The sequence below is a fragment of the Excalfactoria chinensis genome, chromosome 2 (assembly GCF_039878825.1).
Source record: "Excalfactoria chinensis isolate bCotChi1 chromosome 2, bCotChi1.hap2, whole genome shotgun sequence".
Classification (NCBI taxonomy): domain Eukaryota; kingdom Metazoa; phylum Chordata; class Aves; order Galliformes; family Phasianidae; genus Excalfactoria; species Excalfactoria chinensis.
The window spans coordinates 122,244,956-122,265,344 of record NC_092826.1 but is presented as its reverse complement, the minus strand read 5'-3'; the positions used below and the strand labels follow the sequence as shown (position 1 = coordinate 122,265,344).

Genomic DNA, 20,389 nt, shown 5'->3' with positions numbered 1-20,389 from the left:
TTGTTTACAAGGTAGCTTTGTTGGTGTGTCTGTAGAGAAATCCCCTTTACTGCACCTGACTCCCCTGCTGAGCCTGGCTGGTGAGGTCTCTCCCTTCATTGTAAGTACCTCCTTTTACTCCAGGACAGAAGATTTTGTGAATAGATGAGGACCTTTAGACCCCACCCCCTCTCAACAAATGATTTATTTTGGAGGTTTTAGTAGTATACTCCTTCAGTTATCATCAAAGGGCAGCTTTCTAAACAGCTCTGCTTTTACATATAGATATGCTTTGGTATATTTTTGAGGTCTGGAGGCGGTATTTGGTTTTAGCATGTGAGACTGAAATCTTGGCGCACAGCGTTACAGACCGGAGTGAGCCAGGGGAGGCCCACCGAGCTGTAGGGAGTGTCTGTGGGTTCTGTTTGAAGGCACTGCTGGGTTTTCATGCTGAAGAAACTTGTGTTTCCAAACACTGAAATGTGTGCAAATGAAGTGTTAGTCCAGAAGGGCTGTCAGGAATGGGAGAGCGAACTGTGGAATTTGAAGGATGTCTAATAACCCTCTCTAGTCTTACACTGTTGAAATGGTCGTGGCCTAACATAGGAGGGGGAAAGCTTTTTGCTTCTAGGCCTCCATTTTCTTCATGAACCGAGGAGAGCCCTAGTATCAGTAATGCTACTTTGAAATGTGTTGGAATCTTGCCCGAACACATAAGATCTGGTTCTTATGGTCAGAAAGGTCTACGTAACACCTTCGGAAACACAGTTTTGTGACCTCGCTTACCCACAGGCAGACAAAAAACTATGGTGAAGGAGAGGAAAAATCCCAACTATATAGTCCTGGGCCTTCACAGCTTAAAAATAAGCAGCTGAAATAGACATTTAGTTTTATATTTGAGAGACTGTTAGCTTAAAATTGCCACTCCGTGTAACTCAAAGCAGATGCTGATGTTACAGCGAGCTGTTTCTGCTACAGCAGGATTCAGTGTCCAGAAAGACAATTAAAACAACACTGAGGGATATTGGGTGGGAAGGATGATCTCGAATGAAGCCAAGGGGACAGAGCGGTGTGAGCACCTGGCTGCTGTGGCTCCGCTGGCCCTGCTGGTTCCATCTGAGTGCTGCCCGTTCTGCTCAGAGCTCTGCACAGTGTTCCCTGCCTCACCCCATGGGGGCTCAGCTGAAAACCTGCACGTTGAAAGGAGCGCAAGTCTTCCTTCACATCTGTACAAGACACCAGATGTGTGTACTTAAGTGGGAAGGTATGTGGGTGGGATGACGGGCTTATACGTGTAACAAAATGATGAAAAGGTGGGCCTGGGTAGGTTTCCCACGGCCTGCTCCTGCAGCAAGGCCAAACTTGTAGTGCTTTTGGGACCAAAGGGGGGCTCTTGACTCTTCTTTTGCCTGGGCTGCAGTTGGGTCGCACATTTCTTGTCATCTCTCTCTCTCTGCTTTCTTCTTTGTCAGAACAGTGTGGTGGGTGCAGTTGAAGTAGCACAGCCAAGGTCTGGTGTATGCCTTCAGCGTGCGGCCCGCCTTCCTGCCAGCAGAGTGCTTGAGGGGTGGGCACACCTCTGCCGGGCCCTGAGCTGATGGGGCAGTGTTCCCACCGGGGCTGGGCTGCTTGGGGCGCCGTCACAATGAGCTGTAGGTCCCTGTCTTTCTGCCTGTGCTGGTTAAGTGAGAGCAGTTTCACATGTGAAGGTCAGCTTCCGTTGAGCTGTGGGAGTCATTTTTTCCAGCTCTTAAGAGTGAGATCTGCTTCACACCATACAGGTATGTCTGAGCAGACACAAACTCAAATCTTAGCGCATAAGAATGTTTAATTTGAAGATAAGCTTCTAATAGGAGTCTTCACTAAAAATCTTGTTACCTTTGCATCTTCTTTGTGCCATTATTGAGCAACAAGTCTCCTCCCTTCTCAGCCCCTCTTTCTCCCAGCTTTAAGACCTATCTGCTCTTTCTGGGGCTGAGGCTGTGTAGGACCACCATTATGGAGGTGCTCTGCTTTTGCCCCAGTTCACTCAGTGTCTTTGGCTGCAGCTCATGCTGGATGAGCCTGTTGGTTCGACCCAAGTTTCTGCACACTGCCTGCTGCCAAACCTCAGCTACGTGCCTGCCCAGGGAGGTGAAGGACGCAGGGATTTTGCTTTGCGTTCACTTTTAACTTTCTGTGGGCTGTGACAGTGATAAGACTGACCTTAAGCAGCAGACTGTGTAAAAATAATTGCCCTGACCAGCTCCAGTAACCTGTCAAACAGGGGGTGCAAATGTGTGTGTTGTGAGAAGCAACATGAAAGTTCTGCAGCCAAAGGCCGAAAACTGAGGACAGGGATTTGTGAAGGTGCAGGGGTGGTAGGAGAAAGAAGAGGTGGGGGGGATTATTCAAGGAGGATTCAGACACTTCTCCCTGTTCACTTTCCCCAGCCTCGCACAGGAATTAGTAGTTTTAAATACTGTCCAGCCTCCATAGCAGCTTGGTTCTGTCTTCTCTCTCTCTCACAGCTGAAAAAAAACATATGCATTTCTATATGGAAAAAGCCTTGAGCTGGTCGAAGAACAAACTGCAATTGTCCTGGTAAAAGAGCAGTTGAACTGGGGTAACATTAATTAAGCTTGTCAAAGCTGCTTTTTTTTCTACACAGCTGCCAATCTGTTCTGTTGGGTTTTTTTCTCTCTAGCAGTCACCGGTTCTTTCACCAAACTAAATAGCACATTGACCCTGGAGTGAGCAGGAGCCCTGTGCTGTGAGTGGGCAGCTGCTGCTGCAGGATGAGCTGCTGGGGAGCAGGGATTGGAGCAGCACCTTGGTGTGAAGTGAGGTCAGCTCAGGGACACAGGGTGGCCGAGCTCTGGTGAATACTGCAGGCTCTCCCTTCTGTGTTGATCTGTTACACTGCTGTCCTCTGTGCAACTCCTGGGGGTTGATCCCAGATCCTGAATTTCCAGCCCTTACCTCACTAGGAGCATGACTTAGTCTGGTGTAACTGGGAATAGTAAGCTCTTGTCAGGGTTGATTTTTCTTAAAGAAAAGCAGAGATGGCACAGAGTGAGTCTGTGCTTAGTTAAATGCTCAGTTAATAGCAGGCTTTTGGCTTCCAAATTGAAAATCTGGTACTTTCACCCTGTCTTGAGCTCTGACAAGGTTTTTTGCTGCTGAGGCAGGGCAGCATGGTATTAGAGCAGTCATGGCAAGACCGTGGCCCTTGCGAACATAGTGGCCTGAATAACTTTGTTAAATGTTCTTCGGAGTAGTTCTTGTTGGTTTGTTGGTATAGCAACATTTTTCTTTCTTTTTTCCTCCAAAATTGTTTCCTTTACTTTCTTTTTTTTCCACTGAAAAATGCCCGAGGCCCCCAGCCCTGACATCTGTATTGAGCACCGTAATATGCTCATGGCTTTGCTGGGAGATAAACCTCCTGAAGAGCCTTCATGCTAACTGACTCATTCCCTCCTTTGCTTTCTGTCTGAGAGCTGCCAACACCTCCCACACTTTGCGAATTCTAATCTGATCTTTATTCTATATCTCGATTAGTTGCTAAATTAGAATCTCCTTTAAGAAAATAGGAGTTGTGTTATTGATAGTCCAGATATGTCAGAATCTGCGAGCACAGTGTACGCTTTGTAGTACTGGTTGTTTTAATGTGCAAATATTTGGGTCGTTTTGTGGTGATTCTTAGTGAGATTCCACCATGACTTTCATCACTGCTTCAATTAGAAATAAAATTTCCTGCAAACAATGAGAAGAATCCAATCAAAACCAATTCAGCTGTCCCTGATGGCTGAACATCGAGGAGGATAAATACATTGAGCTATTGCTAGTTAGCCAGTTTTGGAGGGGGATACCTTCCTTGGTTCCTGCAGTTTCCCGTGTTCCTCCAAGTTCAGCTGAATTTGTGTTTCTAAATATCTTCATCTCCGCAGGAAATTCCATCCCAACCCAGAGTCAACTGTGCTTGGAACAGGGCAGATGGAATTAATGGTTACAGGGTTGTGGGATTTTTATCTGTCCCTCCAGCGACCACTTGTAGAAGCACCGGAGAACTCTTGCTCTGCTGTATGCAACAACTTAACGCACCTTTCTTGCTTGAAGTCTTTGGCCAAATATTCCATGCGAGTTGCTCATTTCTAAGCAGTTCATGAGGCTGGTGAGTCTCCTGCCTACATGTGGGAATGGGCATTTCGCGTTTGAGCTGAGGCTCTTGCAGCGTATCCAGTTTCACACTGCTGTGTCAGAATGCCTGCTTGTGCTGGGCTCTGAGCGTCAAACTGATGAGGAGGTGCCTGCAGGATGCTTTTAGTGAATGCACTCTCGGTTCCCCCCACTTCCTTTCCCCTGCCTTGGCTGCGGATTCAAACTACTGTTAGATTTCTCTTATAACACTGCTGAATTTTCCATATTTAATCTTTATGAAGTTTAAGTTTGGTGGTATTGATTTTTCTCATCGCACGTTCTCTGAATTTCTGGCAGAAGTCCTGGAGGGGATTTGGGAGCGAAGAAGAAGAAAAAGAAACAGAAGAGAAAAAAGGAGAAGCCAAATTCTGGAGGCACCAAATCAGATTCTGCATCTGACTCTCAAGAGATTAAAATTCAACAGCCTTCAAAAGTGAGAGCCTTGTCCTGTTTCAGTTTGTGTGTGCTTTCTGTTTCAACTTGTTCATTTATGTGTTGCGTTTTGTAAAAGAGAGCTGATGGTTCTGCCTTAATGCATCTGAATTAGGCAGCTCTCTTCAGAAGGGGGGAGTAAGTCTTGGTGTTGGCTGACTGCATGAAGTTAGACAGAGAGTTGTAACCACAGCAGTTTTTAACCTCAGCGCTGATTAACAGCAGTCAGAATTCAGGCTTTGTAGCAGAGACTTAAAAGCATTAGCAGTGCAGGTTAAGTACGTTTTGCATTTGGTGAGTTGTCTTTAGTTTCGCTGCCACCTAACAAGGTTTAGTGCAGCTGCAGTTAGGCGGACAGCATAGTGCTATCTCGTGGCAAGCATCAGCAGGAGGAGGGATGGACGAGTGAGCCCATGATGACTGTATTCTGCCTATTTTGTTTTGTAGCATTTTACACAGATGCATACACACAAATAGATAAGATCCTATGCTCAGCCAGGCCAGGTCAGTCTCCAAACAAAATCTTATTGAGGTGAACGTGCTTTGTTAACCAGCCTCATGTGGGCAAAGTAGCAACATACCATCTCACACAAAATACAGTAATCTCTAATGTGGAGCTGCAGACTGAAGAAACTTTTTGCCATCTGAAAGGTCTGCACTGTAAGTAAGTAAATGACTTGAGGGGATGGATGTTCAACTTTTGTGGGCTTTATCTGCGTGCTTTTTACTGCCAGGTTCTGGTTAAAGTGAGTGAGTAATATGCATTGATGGCTTTTTAACTTATCTCCAGAGAAATCTGAGCCTGAGAACTGTGGCTTGTAACATGGTGATATGAAAGTTCATGGGCCACCGAACACGTTGATGTAGTTAGGTTTGCTTTGTCAGATTAATGTGGAAGAAGTTGCACTAACTGTACCAGTAAGGTTTGTCACATATGTTGATTCTACCAACTAATTTTGGGGAAGAAGTTGTGCTCTGGTTTGTTAACAAACAGTTGGATTTTCTGTTGTCTCTCTGGGTCTCCTCTGTGTCACACCCATTGCTTTGAATGGATACATTTGCCACATGGGATGCTTATATCTATGCAGAGTGATCTTACATAGTTTCTTGTATCACTGCATGTTTAGATGTTGTTTTTCTACAAAGTATGTTACATGAATTGCTAATGAAAGAAGATTGCAAGCAACAGCCAAGTAGTCTTATACTCTTTTCTAGTGGGAGTGGGGCCAGTTTTAATATTAATATATAATTCATAGTTGCAGTGTTATGAGAGATCCTAGATATCCCGCTGATGTTTGTTACTGCATTGAAAGGAGTCTGCTTGATTTCATCTGCAGAGCACTAGTCTTCAGCACCTTGCACTTTTGCACACAGTTTCTGTAACATGCCCTGTACTTTGCAGACGTGGGAACTTATCCTTGTTCCAGTGATGCACTTAGTGATATTTCACTAACACAACAAGTTCAGCCAGTTTGTTAGCAATATGAAAGTTTTGTTTTGTAGGCACACAAGGGATGCCTTTATTTAAGTTGTTCTCCCAGGCTGCAGCGTAACTAAGCCATTTTACTGCCCTTAGAGTTGCCTGGTTTCTGTTCTTGCAAATGCACTGGTGTTGGTTTGTTTCCCTTTCTGTTCATTGTTTCAGGTGTACGACCTCATTAGTAGACAAGTTTCTCAGTCTTGGACAGCTCTGATGTTTTAGACTTTTTTTCAAGAGCATCTTAGACTGCTGGTCCGTCAGTGTGGGCAAATACGTTTTTTCAAGTACTGCAGTGATACTTAGATTTTATGTTCCTTGCACTATGTGAAGTACGGAAAAAGCATCTTTAGCATTTGCTTGCTGTTGAAAGAAGCAAAATATTTCAGAGGAAAGTGGTGTCTTACACTTGGTCTCTAGGAGAAAACACACAAGGACTCATTGACAGTTATTCTCCCTGGCTTCTCCCTCTATCATTTGTGATTCTGGACCTCTTGGGCACTGGTGTGAGTGTAACCACAGTGGTGAATACATGTTAGCTGTGTGCTTAAATTGACCTTTAGGACACTTTGCTGCCCATGTTATGAGACTGAGGAGTCTGTTCTCAGTATGAGTCCCAGGGATGTAGAATTCCCACACTGTGAACACAAGTGAACAGCACTCTGATAGTGTCAGTGATTATTGTAGTCACCAGTGACCTGCATAGCATCCTATCATAAAGTAACTTAGCTTGAAAGAGACCTCTGGTGATCTTTAGACCAACCTCCTGCTTAGTGCAGATTCAATTAAGTGAGATTGTTCAGGTATAGATGGATTTATATGGACTCCAAGGGTGGAGATTCTACAACCCCTGTGGGCACTGTCTTCCACTGTCTGACCACCCATGTGGTTAGAATATTGCTATTATTAATAAATCCTTACATCTAAAATGGAATTTGATTTTTTTTTCAACTGTGTCCATTATTTCTTGTTCTGTCCTTAAGCCCATGTGCAAAGGCTTGACTCTGTCTTCTTTACATCCTCCCATTAGGCAGCAATAAGATCTCCCACTCTCTTAGTCTTTATTCAGCCTTCTTCTTGAGGCTTGCACCTCATGTGCTTCAGCCCCCTAGACATCTTGGTGGCCCTCTATTGAACTCAGTGTGTTCTGTCAGTGGTTTCCTGTAATGGGAAACCCAAAACTGTATTACGGTGTCGAGGATGGGAGATAAAGGGGAAGGCTCTTGCTGGTACAACCCAGTGTGCAGTTGGCTTTTTTGTTGTGAGAGCAGACTGTTGGTTCACATTCAGTTCTGCCCACCAGGGCCTCCCAGGTTCTGCCGAGCTGCATCCTCACCAGTCAGTGCTAGCCTCTGCCATTGTGTGGGCTTTACAGTGTTTGCAAGCTTAGTAGAGAGTGATCTTGCAATAACACCAGCAAGCTTCTGAAGCACCCTCAGGTGCATCCTGCTTATCATCACAGGCTTGTGCTGAAGGGTCCCTAACTCACTCTTCTGCTCTAGGTAGGGAGAGACTTGGGCTCTGCCACAAGACACGGAAGATCTCAGGTTAGGTCCTGTCACCAAAACCGGGGCAAGAACTGCATCGCTACCTCAGCTTCATTGCACTGCACTACCTTATAGTGCTTTCTTGTGCTGTGAGATGTTTTCCTCTCACTGGAATTAAAATTACTCTTGTTTCTCATTGATGTTGAAGTGCTGTATGTGCTTTTCTTGCCTTCGATTAAAGAAAACCAAAAGGATTTCCTCTCAGCTTCTTGAGAGGAAAGGGGATTTCTCCAGATGTTTCAATCCATGTTATGCTTAGTACCAAAACACGAACTTTTACTTCCCATGTGCATCCTGGAGTACTGCATTCAGGTCTGGGGCCCCGAGTACAGAAAGGATGGGGAGCTGTTGGGGAGGGTCCAGAGGAGGGCCGCAAAGATGATCAGAAGGCTGGAGCACTTTCCCTATGAAGACAGGCTGGGAGTGCTGGGCTTGTTCAGCCTGGAGAAGAGAAGGCTGAGAGGGGGCCTCTATGCAGCCTTTCAGTATTTACAAGGGGATTATAAGCAGGAGGGGAATAAACTTTTACAAGGATAGTCAGTGATCGGACAAGGAAGAATGGTTTTAAGCTCAAGGAGGGAAAGTTTAGGTTGGATGACATGGGGAAGCTCTTCATAGAGAAAGTGGTGAGGTGCTGGCATGGGCTGCCCGGAGAGGCTGTGGATGCCCCTTCCCTGGAGGTGTTCAAGACCAGGTTGGATGGAGCCCTGGGCACCCTGGTCTAGTGCCAGATCTGGAGGCAGGGGGTTGGAAGTTGATCCTTTGGGTCTTTTCTAACCCAAGCCATTCTGTGGTTCTGTGATCCTTTTAGAACTTTGTAACTTTTTTAGATTGTTTTCTTCTTAATCTAGAAAAATATTAGACTTTAAAAAGCATCTAAAACATACTGAGTAAATTCTTATATGTCAACATTGATGTATGATTACTTGATCTACTGATAAGAGTTTAGAATTCATCTAGCAGACTTAGAAGTGTTTGTATCAGGCCAGCAGGTAATTGTTAAATTGATTTCTAATTAATAAAAGCAATCTATATCACTATAACTTAGACTGAAGAATGGAGTAGGATTTTTATGCTTCAGCGGCATCAATCTAGTTTGTTAACTACCTGGGAGTGTGTAAATATGCAAGTTCACTATTACTCAGATGATGGGTGTTAAAGTGTGCTCACAGGCCAAATTTATCCACACTTAAATTAGTGACAGAAATCACATAACATTTAGAGAGCACACGTTTTTATTGTAAGCAGGAAATGATGGCCTGCATGAGCTACAGGCCATTGCAGAGCTACTCCTTCTGTGACTGAAGACACTGAAGGCAGTTGCCTGTCCAAATGAAGCTTGCACTTCATTATTGCGCATAGCTTATGGTGGTTTTTCAACACACAAATCCTAGTCTGTAAGCAAAATACTGAAATACTGTAGATGTTCAGAAAGAAAACATCAGGCTCCAAATCTCTATCCAGAAATATGTCACGTTTTTCAATCCATTTGAGACTGTTCCATCAGGTATATTTATTGCACTGCAAAGTCTGGGAAAACCTGAGCATAAGCGTGCTGCTAGTATGCTCAACGTGTCTCTTGGGAGACGGTTCTGAAAAGAGAGAGAGAAAGGAGGAATGAGGCAGAGTGAGATAAGTTCCTTTACGTTTAGAAGTCTGTTAGCATTATTCCTCTGCAATTTCACGTGCAGGTAGAATTCTCATTGTAGTCGTGCTTACTCAGAATGCTCAGAAGTCAGGGTTTAAGAGCTAAGTTTAGAAATGCCCAGCCTTGGGTTTCTTGTTTTGCAGCTAACTTTCTATAAAGATTTTTCCACTTTTAAGTGGAAGATTAATTTATTTCACATCTGCTTCTATAACATAAAGCTGCCTTAAGTTATGAGAGCTGGCACTAGTGGCAAAATGGTGAAGTTCTGTATGCGATACAATGCAGAGTAGGCTGCCTACTATAAAATTTGGTACCTAATAGAAGGCAGATCCAATGTAACTAAGGTTGTAAAGTGGATGCTTACAGCCACAGTGTAACTGAAATTTTGTGCCATACTGATCTTAAGTAATGTTTTATTGTGTATATATGAGGCATAACTTTGAATAACACTCTGTAGTGTCTTTAGATTGTTAGATATCTAAGCTGATTTGCTTTTTGCTGTTTACTTAATTTTACTTTTGGGAGAGGAATATAATAAGCACTTACTGTGGTACTGGTATCCTGGCCTAACACTGCAGTTACATGTGGTACCAACGCTGAATATTCACAGTTAAATGCAAACACTACTCAAAATTGCTACGTATTTTGAGAAACTGCTTGTCTCCTTCCCACCTCTCCTTCCTTCCTCCCGCTGCTGAAGATAATACCAGAAGTGACTGTAGTAAGAAGAGCTTATGAAAGAATACAAAATAATGAAGTAAATGCACACATTTGTACAGTGGTCTAAAGTGAAGAGTGTGCCCAAAGTAATGGTACCCGCTTCTGTTTGTCTCCGCATGCAGAATCCAGCCATTCCAATGCAGAAGCTTCAAGATATCCAGAGAGCAATGGAGCTGCTCTCTGCATGCCAAGGTCCAGCAAAGAACATTGATGAGGCTACCAAACGTAAATACCAGTTTTGGGATACACAACCTGTACCGAAACTTAGTAAGTTGAATTGGGCTTGGGCATGTGATCTGGAAAGAACGTATACCAGTTGTGTGGCTTTAAGTCAGACTAAATGTGGTGGAGTTCCTTAATCTTTTGTGTTGTTTATATGGAATTATTGATATTCTGTAGGTGAGTTTTTCTGAATTGCTTCTTGATTTTGTTGTTGAATTTTATTATCTTTTTTAGCTTAATCTGCTGAATGAACGTAATGGGAAGTCTTCACTGTTTGATACACAGGTTATGTTCACACAGAAAACGAATCTGTTGATTCAAGAAGTAGCTGTAGGAATCTTTGCATTAAATTAACTTCAGAATCCATCTGCCTTATAATTAACGCTGTTAGCAAGAGATCTGTTACTGTAAGATAGTAGGTCATTTGCTATATAGTGAGACAGCTGATACTGCCAAAATTTATGTAAAGATGCTGGTAGTTCTAACCTTCCAAATGGGACAGTGAGCCGTAACTACTTGTCAGGATTGAGCATGGTTTGGGATGTACCATGTTTGGCAGGTGCCACTCCGTGGAAGAGGAGCAATTTCTGTTTATAGCCAGTTGTTACATCCTGATGAACTAGAGTTGTGCATCAAGGTAGGGGAAATACCCTTTCATGTAGGATTTTAAGACACGTTTCCTATTTTTCTGGCATTCCTTACAAGCCCTGGCTTTGCAATACTGCTGGTCCTTAGGAGTACTGCTGAGCTCAGACCTGTTCAAGGCAGTTGTAAACAGGAGCCGTCGCTCATTAGCTGTAGGAACATATTTCTCATAATGAAACCACGGATTTCATAGCTGGCCGAGCGCCATGCATGTGCTGATAAACTGGTGTCCTGTATTATGAAATACTGGATGGAGTAGTTCTGTGGCTGGCTGTAGATACTGTGATGAAGTAGCAGTTGGTCTGAACGCAGTCTTTAAGAACTGAGACGTTCTTGAGAATTAATGGGGAAGCCAGCAGTGTAACTGTTCTCTTTTTTTCTCTTCTCCTCCCTTGCTTTTTCTTCCTTCTAAAGATGAAGTCATAACTTCACACGGTGCAATTGAGCCAGATAAGGACAATGTCCGCCTAGAGCCATATTCTTTGCCACAAGGTTTTATGTGGGACACGTTGGATCTTAGCAATGCTGAAGTTGTAAGTAAAACATTTATTACATGTATCTAAAATCACTGAAATATATTCTGCTTGACGTGTGTGGATAAACCTTTTCTTTTTCTTTGTGTTTTTTTCTTGTTTTCAGCTGAAGGAGTTATACACACTGTTAAATGAGAATTATGTAGAAGATGATGATAATATGTTTAGGTTTGATTATTCCCCTGAATTTCTTCTGTGGTGAGTGGCAAGTGCTACATTCTGTTCTGGCTGGAGTGGAGTGCAAAGAAGGGTGTTTTTATTACATCTTCTCAGGCAGTAATTTGTAATTATTTCTGTCATCGCTCCTAGGGCTCTGCGTCCTCCGGGCTGGTTACCGCAGTGGCACTGTGGGGTTAGAGTGTCTTCAAACAAAAAGCTGGTAGGATTCATAAGTGCCATCCCTGCAAATATTCGTGTTTATGACAGGTAAAACACAGCGTTACTTTTACATCTGTAAAACATACTATTTTCAAGTGGCATGTTACAGATCTTAAAACTGGCATCCATTACTATGGAGAAATTACAGAGAGGCTCATTAACGGTAGGGAATGGAGCGCTGCAAACAGCTTAGACGCTGCTTTGCATATCATACAGTTTTCAACTCATGTCACAATGTCAGATTAATCTTTGTTGCAGATGTAATTCGACGCGGCCTGATTTATTTTTACATCAGATTCTTCTGTTACAACATGGAAAACTAATGTTATATAATAGAGAATGTGCAGCATGCGCTGCTTGTTCTTGTCGATGGTACGGGGTTTTTAAAATTCATTTTCTCACTGCAATGTCCTTTTAGTGTGAAGAAGATGGTAGAAATCAATTTTCTGTGTGTTCATAAGAAACTGAGATCTAAACGGGTGGCACCTGTACTGATTCGGGAAATAACCAGAAGAGTAAACCTGGAGGGGATTTTTCAGGCTGTTTACACTGCTGGAGTGGTGCTCCCCAAACCTGTGGCCACTTGCAGGTAACCTAGGTGATGTTCATAATAACATTGGTTCCTGTAGCAGTCATTTTAAGTGCATGCTGTGTAATTGGCTATTGTGGTAATTTTGCGCTGGTAGGTAACTGCGTTGCCACGCTGCTTTCTCACTCTCCCTTCCCAAAAAGACAGGGAGAGGAAATAGGATGGAAAAAAACACATGGGTTGAGATAAAGACAGGGAGAACCCTCATGAGTTACTGCCATAGACAAAACAGACTCAGCATAAGGAGATTAATATAATTTTTGCCTACTGACAGTAAACTAGAGCAGTTAGAACTGCACACCAACACTCCCTCACCCATCCATCCATCCTTCTCTACTTCTTCCCCCAGAGAAGTGCAGGGGAGAGCATGGGATGGGGGCTGCGGTCAGTTCTCTGACCCTGTTGACTGCAGGGCTGTTCTCTCTCATTTTCCCACTCCTCTCTCCCAGCTGCTGTTCTGCAGTTTTTCTCTCCCTTAAATCAGCTCTCCCAGAGGCACAACCAACGTCACTCATGTCTCAGCTGTGGGTCTTACCTGACATGGGACAGCTGCTGGGCTCTGCTCAGAGAGCCATGCCTGAAGCCCCCTCACTACCAAAACCTCACCACATAAACCCAATGTGGGTATATTAAATATATATATAAAATTCAAAGAAGTTGAATGCTGTGGATTTGATTCTAACCTAAAAGCATGAGGATGTGTATTTGTGAATTTGGTTTTCTGCTTGATTTCTTTTTCCTTTTTTTTTTTTCTTCCCCCCTTTTGGAGCCTTGGATAAAATATCTTTTCAGATGAAATTTAATACTGAGTTTGTTTATTGTACCTTGAATAGATTAATAAGGTTTTTGTTGACCTTCTGGTGAAAGCCATGCTAGCAATGGCAGCATTGTATACCTGTGTTTTTTCAAGTGGCCTGTTTCCCTGCTGGGACGCTTCCCTGTTGACCTGGTTGCTTGCCAAAGATGGCAGAGCATTTCTGGGAATTGTGCGATCTGCTTTTCTCAATGTTTTCGTCTTTCCTGGAGAAAGGAATTTAATGAAGACGGGAGAACTATCACATGGAAATAGTTGTATGTTGTAAAGGATGATTTCATTTGCTTGGAGTGGATTTTATTCCTGCTGGGAAAAGTCCTTTTTCAGCGATATCCTTCTGAGGACAGAATACTCATATATGAGCCTTTTGGTTTAAATTTTGCTTTGTACGTATCAACACCAAAGATTCTGTAACCTTCTGTAGGTAAGGATGGAAAGAAAGCCACTCTGTTAAGAGTAACCAGGGATGTTGTGTTGCACTATGGTCTGCAGAGAGGAGTCCCTTCACCAAACTGCTCAGAGACTGAGTAAAGAGGGACCTCTGTTCTTAAGCTTTGACAAGTAATCAATAAAATAAATGTTAACCTCGTAAGCAAGAAAAGATTGGTGGCGATATGGCAGGTAGTAGAATGTTTAGCCCTGGGGTAACTCATTCCTTAAGGAGATTAGACTCAAAATGCGGTGATTGCAGGCTTGTTTAACAGCTATTGCTTAGGTATAGCTTTTCCTTCTTTGTTGATTTGTTGTTTGTATGTTTGTTGTTCAAGCCTCCTACAGACATCAGGTCAGTACAGGCTGGCTAGGAAATAAATTTGTAGAGGAAGAGAAGAGCAAGAAATTAGAGAAATGGATACAGGTAAAGCTGAGACTTAAAACACCATCTAATGTCATGAATTTCATTCCCAGGTATTGGCATCGATCACTGAATCCCAGAAAATTGGTGGAGGTGAAGTTTTCACATTTGAGTAGAAATATGACTCTACAAAGAACAATGAAGCTCTACAGACTTCCTGATGTAAGCAGTGTGTCTTCTAGAGAGAGAATCCCCACAGTTATTGGGAGGCCCAAAATAGCCTTCCATCTGTCTCTGACAGCTCAGACTTTTGTGCATGCAGAACATGGAAAAATAGAATCTTTTCTACCAGGAAGAAATAAGGGTCTGTGCTAAACAGAAGGGACTGTTCCTAGAGGTGTAGGTTTGTGTGTGGAGAAAATATAAATGTGGACTCAAAAGTCTTTAAAAAAAAACAAGTAAAAGAGCACAGAAGCCTTGACTTCATAAACACGTGCCATTGAGTTGAAGATGCGTAAGATTATTCTAGGTGAAATTAATCTGATCAAAATTGCTGGAGTAGAAAAGTAACGGCTAACATCTTAAAATTCTTAGGAAGGTCCTCTAGAAAGTTGGTTGAGTACAGTGGGATTGGTTGGTTCCCCTCCAAGTCACAGCTGCTTCTTGTCTGTCAGAGAAAGTCGTTCTTCTGCAGTGAGCTGGCTCAGCAAAAGCTGCCTTGAATGCTGTGTACAGTCATTAGCATGCTGTGGCCAAGGGAAAAAAAGCGCTCTGGCATAGCTAGGTTAGTTAAAAATATTTTTTCCATATTTCTCCTAATAGGCAGGTTGGCAAAAAGCCTTCAGTTGCATTTCCTTGACAGGGGAAGTCAATGTGAGTAGTCTGAGATGAACTATTAAAAAATCTCATTGCTGTAACAACCTATAGAAGCTAGCCTAAGCTGTATGATTGAAAGCAATTTCCTTGCTTGCTTTCTATTTGGAGGGATTTGCAGACTGTCCTTTGGACCAGTGCCATAGCAAGTGAACCTTTTTGATGTAAACAAACCCTCCCTTTGGGTTTTAAAAAAAAAAAAAAAGTCCTTTTTCATACTTATAATGTCCTTTGTAATGATTTATCCGCCTTTGGAGAATTGTTTCTGTTTATATTTAGCTTGATGCTGCAGGCTCTGTTGTTACTGGTCCACGTGAGTAACACTCTAAGCACTCCTCAGTACGAAGCATGTGCCATGGCTTGATCTCAACTCCTGCTGCTGTCAGTGGGACTCATTTCCTGTGCTGCCTGTTACCTTTGCCTGCACGTGTGGGTTCTCCCTTGCGTACAGGGCAGCAGTTTTCAGAGCTTACAAATTAATAACTCTGTTAATTAGGTTTTAATCTTGGAGAGCTAAATATAGCTTTCATCAAATCTGAAGATGTTTTTAAAAAGTCTTAAGAATTCCCGCAGACAATTTCAAATATAGGTTTCAGTAGCAGCACTAGTACGGTTTCTCATGGAAACAATACAGGGTAAGAATAGCTCCAAGAATGAGATAAGGATCGTACAGTGAAGTGTAACTGTGGTCAGCTGTAATCCATGGGCCTTGGGATTCCTTATACCACAGTTGTTCATTTACTTTTATATAGAACTTGGGAGATTCTTCTGTGGAAAATAAAGACGTAATCTTTTTCATAGACTCACAGAATGGGTTGGAAGGAACCTTAAAGATCATCTAGTTCCAGCTCCCCTGCTGTGGGCGGGATTGACAACCACTAAGTCAGGCAGTAGATCAGGTTGCCCAGGGCCCTGTCTAACCTAGCCTTGACATTTTTGCTAATGTTTATTGCTTAGTTTTTGTGCTTTGGGTTCTATAGAGTTTCTTTTCTTGTGGAAAGGTCTAAGTGCTTTTGCAAATCCGTACCTTTCGTCTCAGGCTGTTATTATGAAGTCATGTCAGACAAATCGGGTCAATCTGGCCAAACTGTCCTAAAATGAAACCTTTTTGAATTCCTAACCACCGCTTTAATGTCCCTCAGCACCAGCCTTTCTTGCATTCTAACCTCTTTTCCTGGAGCCCTTGAAATATCATTGCCACTGGGAGCTTATCTGCCTTTAATAGGAATTAATCAATCCTAATCACTAAAACAGCGTGAACTGAAAAGGTTTTCTGAAATAATAGAGCAATACAGTAATTACATCACTGAAGTATCACCCTCACTGAAGACTGTGCATAAACCGACAGGTACATTAAAAAAGCAGGTGGAGGTGCTATTCAGTCTGTTAAGCAAGGAGTTTCTGAAAGGGAGAAAATTTGGCTGTGTTCGGAATAAGGACAGGAGTGTGTTTGTGTGTCTTTCTGACTGAGCTCCTGAGCTAGAATACTCATGGGGAATATGCCCGAGGCAGCTCCATGTGTGGAGCAGAGAAATAGGTTTTAGCCCTATTCTGGAAGTTCTTCTCCACTTCTGCAGCTGTGAATAATCACTTAAGCTGGCCATTCTAAGTGCTTCTAAAGATGTTCCAGCCCAACTGCTTTTTGTCCCTTCATGCTCCAGTGTACAGCTTTAGAAAACAAAGGCTTGGGGGGAGCAGAAATTAATCTTTCATGTTGTCGTTCATAAGGAGTTTATGAACAAAATACAGTATAGAAAGGGTAATTCTCCTTATGGATTCAGAGCACTTAAAATCTAGAGGAAGTGCTGTGCTGTCACAACACCATCCCAGGCAGGAAAGCAGTTAAGACTAAACCCATTATGGGACTGTGGCAAAATGGGCCTTAATTTTTCATCTAGCTGCTGAATCCCAGAGCACGTGAATAAAGACCTCCCCCAGAATAACTCCTTTTTAAGCGGAGTGTAATCAGCTGCGCTAATTTTAGGCTTCCAGTAATCAAGTCACTACCTGGCTGCTCTTGCAGTTGACTGTGCTGTGATTCATGTGGTACGTGCCCAAGTATGTGGCTCAGACAGATGAAGCAGGATAAATGAGCTCTGAAGGAGAACGAGCCTTTCTCTTCCTGAAAGGAAGTAGTCAAGAAAGCAAATAAAAACTGGGGGGGGGGGGGGGGGGAAACTTCAGCCACCTTTGCTTGTTTAAAAGTTAATCAATCACATAGGACCAGAAAGCAGTTTTTCCTCTTACTAATGTTTACATTCAAGTAAACCGCAGTATTTGTTAAAATACCATAACTTGTTAATTTCAGAAATCTCCAAGTTATGAGAAGCTTTCCTGGTACATTGTGGTTGGGTGTCTATAGAAATTCGAGTTGGCAAGCAAGTTTACCGGCATTAAGAGCAGGCAGAATTTAGTGTGAAAAGATTTCTAATTAAACATTATCATTTGACTTCGGTTTAAAGCTTGACTGATATTTTTAAATCTGAATCGTGGTGCTTCTTATCTTCAGATTAGCTTCTGATGTGTAACTTGTTTCGTGCTGCATTTCTGTGCCTGGGCTCTGCTTAGTTTAGGAGATAAATACTGACTGACCTGCAAAAAAAAAGGGATTGGAATACAAATGTGTGCAGCCTGGGCTGTTGGCAGTTGCAGCTCCTCTGGAGAAATGAAGTTGCTTCAATATTGGAATATTAAGATTGAAGTGCCCCAGACTGTCTGAATAATTAGAAGAGGGGGAATTCTGATTGAAAGCGGTTTGTAAAGTAGCATAATGAATTAGGTGGCTGGGGTGAAGCAGGCTAATAATGAATGCATTAGAGCAAGCGGAATGACTGTGCAGCCTATTTCCAGACCTTGCTGTGAATGCAGTTTTCCTTTCCACATCTTAACGTTTATTTTTCTTTCTTGCATAAGGCTACGAAGACTTCAGGTTTGAGACCAATGGAACAAAAAGATACTAAAGCAGTACAAGAATTAATCAACACTTACTTGAAGCAGTTTAATCTTGCTCCTGTGATGGATGAAGAAGAGGTGGCCCATTGGTTCCTGCCTCGGGAACATATTATTGACACTTTTGTTGTAGAGGTAAAGCATTCCCAAACTACCTCAAGAAAATGCATGTGAATGCAGCTTGTGGAAAAGTATTATCAGCACCAAGTCTTTTGAAATGCAGTTGAGATTTGGTGTCATGACTCCAAGTTTTGTTCTTCATATTGCATTCTGATAGTTAGGAAATGCTTGTTTGAATGTGACAAACTGCGGCGCTCTTACAATGTTTTTAAAGGAGAATTTTGAAATCTCCAAAAAATATCCTTGTTTTGGAAGTGTTGTATCCAGGAGCCTTGCACACCTTCACAGACAGCCTTCCCACACTCTGTGTCCTCCCTGATCCCTGTTACTTCTACACAATGGACAGTAATTGTCCAGTTCTAGGTAATGGTCTTCAAATCTGCTTTTCTCAAGAAATGATTTGATGACTGATAAAAGGATTTGGTTTGAATTCAGTTTCATTCCCACAGCTGTTGGATACGTTTCTGCAGTATGTCAGTTCCACATTTTTACTTCTTTAAAACCAATTCTTAGCAGCCCCTGCTTGCATGTGGGAATTGGATGCGTTTGTTTCTTGGGCTTCTTTTCTTCACTAAAATGTATACTTTTAAAAGAGTGTCTGCATGAATATTTCGTCATGTGTTGGTGCTGTGGTGAGTTGCTGTCAGCTATAGGAGTTCAGTTCTCTTCGGTTCCTAAATGATCAACTGCTGCTTCCTGCCTTCAGCCTGAACTGTGGTGACAACACCTGTGACAGAATAAGCAGTACAGGAATAGGGTAGTGTCTGGACTGGAAATCCTCGAGGAGTGGCTGGAGGTAGCTGTGATAAAAGCTAGTGGAGGAAGATGTGCTCTTTCCCCTTCACACCGGACACAGCACGGAGCTGACATCATTTTCAGATAGCGAAGTACTTTGTTTGAAGTGATGAAGTTATTTCAGTTGATCAGCACTGAAGTTATTAAACTTAGGACATCGTCACAGAAGCTTCAAGTAGCGATTGTCAGCATTTCCACACTGCAGTGTGGATTCATTCAGGAGTCTCAGCTGAATTTAGAAACATACAGCAGCTGGAGATAAGAGGTGCTGCTCATCAGTCATCTTAGTCCAGTTACTTTTCTTCTTACTTTGCAGTGGGTTTAGTGCTCACTGGACTTCTCCATGGTCTGATTTGATTTATTGCTCCTCTTTTGTTCTCCTCACCACCCCTTCGTCCTTTGGGTTGTGGCTTTTGTATTATTATCTTTGTTGGTGAATCCAAGCCCAGAAAGTGAAGAAGGCAACAGAGACACACAATTCTGGTGCTTGTGGACTCTTGTCTTCTTGGAGGAGTCATGAAACATCATCAGAATGGGAACAGTGAAAATCTGAGTGGTATTCTTTGTGCTGAGCGTGTCAGTTACAACCCATGTGTTAATTGTTCCCTATTGCACGCAGTCTTGAAAATAGTTAAACTTCATTATGTTCAAAAACATTAGGCAAGTTTTGGTAGGATATTTTGGATTTGTCTGATGATGTTTTTTTAATGACTACTGGTCTATTAGAATTTCAATGTAATTTAGCACTGTTGTCTAGCAAATGGATTGGACTTGTTGATTAATCATCACCGGAGCTGAACTAAATATGCATTGTATACAAGCAAAGTGATTATTTTCTGTTTGTAGAAAGTCGAGAAAAGGATTCGTCAGTGTGAACTTCATCAGATTAAAAACTCTTTTAAAAAACATGTTCAACTGGGACAACCTTCCTCCCAAAAAAACACACATAGAAAAGTATGCTTTGTTATCTGTGCTGCGTTGTACACTCAGTAACTGGGGGGTTATTTATTAATTGACTTTTGTTTTGTTTGTGTTTTTTAGGGCGCAAATGGTGTTCTAACAGACTTCCTGAGTTTCTACACATTACCTTCAACAGTGATGCACCATCCTGTTCATAAAAGCCTGAAAGCTGCCTATTCCTTTTACAATATTCATACAGAGACCCCCCTCTTGGATTTAATGAATGATGCACTCATAATAGCTAAGTTGGTAAGTATTTTTCCTTCTGCTACTTTCATGAAAGCATTCTCAGGAGTAATGGGCAAGGTAAAAGCTGTCAGTAATTTATGCATTCCATTGAATTCTGTTTCCTTTTAATGTCTACAGCTCAGAGTGAATATGATGAGATTAGTAGACTAGTAGGCACTGAAATATAAAACTGTTTGCTTTTCCTTTTTACTTTGAGTAATGGCAGCAAGTGACAAGTGCATGAAGATCAAAGTGTTTGCAATAGCTTTAACTATGTAAGTATCCAAGAGCACACTGGTGACCATATTCATTCAGTACCAAAAAATATTTTCCCTTGGCTGAGTTAACAAGCTCTATTAAATACATCAAATTACGTGGTTTTCTTATTTCTACAAAATGAAGAAGTCTGCGCTCCAACTTTTATCTTGTTAAGAACTGCTGCCTGTCGATGATATCGTGTAATTCTTAAGCACTGTTTTGTACGCAGAATAACTGATACACGATCTAG

General features: G+C 42.3%; 1 protein-coding gene across 2 annotated transcripts in view; it reads left to right on the top strand.

Annotated features, from left to right (window-relative positions):
- The window catches only part of NMT2 (N-myristoyltransferase 2), a 28,548-nt gene that overhangs the window by 2,741 nt on the left and 5,418 nt on the right, over window positions 1-20,389 (top strand). The window contains exons 2-12 of one of the 2 annotated variants that reach the window (XM_072330581.1): window positions 4,456-4,591; window positions 8,899-8,911; window positions 9,354-9,389; window positions 10,105-10,249; window positions 11,264-11,382; window positions 11,489-11,580; window positions 11,692-11,808; window positions 12,179-12,349; window positions 14,070-14,178; window positions 17,743-17,913; window positions 19,735-19,902. In XM_072330581.1, coding sequence (XP_072186682.1) covers window positions 4,456-4,591; window positions 8,899-8,911; window positions 9,354-9,389; window positions 10,105-10,249; window positions 11,264-11,382; window positions 11,489-11,580; window positions 11,692-11,808; window positions 12,179-12,349; window positions 14,070-14,178; window positions 17,743-17,913; window positions 19,735-19,902 — 1,277 coding nt within the window. The remainder of the gene's footprint in view (window positions 1-4,455; window positions 4,592-8,898; window positions 8,912-9,353; window positions 9,390-10,104; window positions 10,250-11,263; window positions 11,383-11,488; window positions 11,581-11,691; window positions 11,809-12,178; window positions 12,350-14,069; window positions 14,179-17,742; window positions 17,914-19,734; window positions 19,903-20,389) is intronic. The other variant, XM_072330580.1, reaches the window with a different exon arrangement.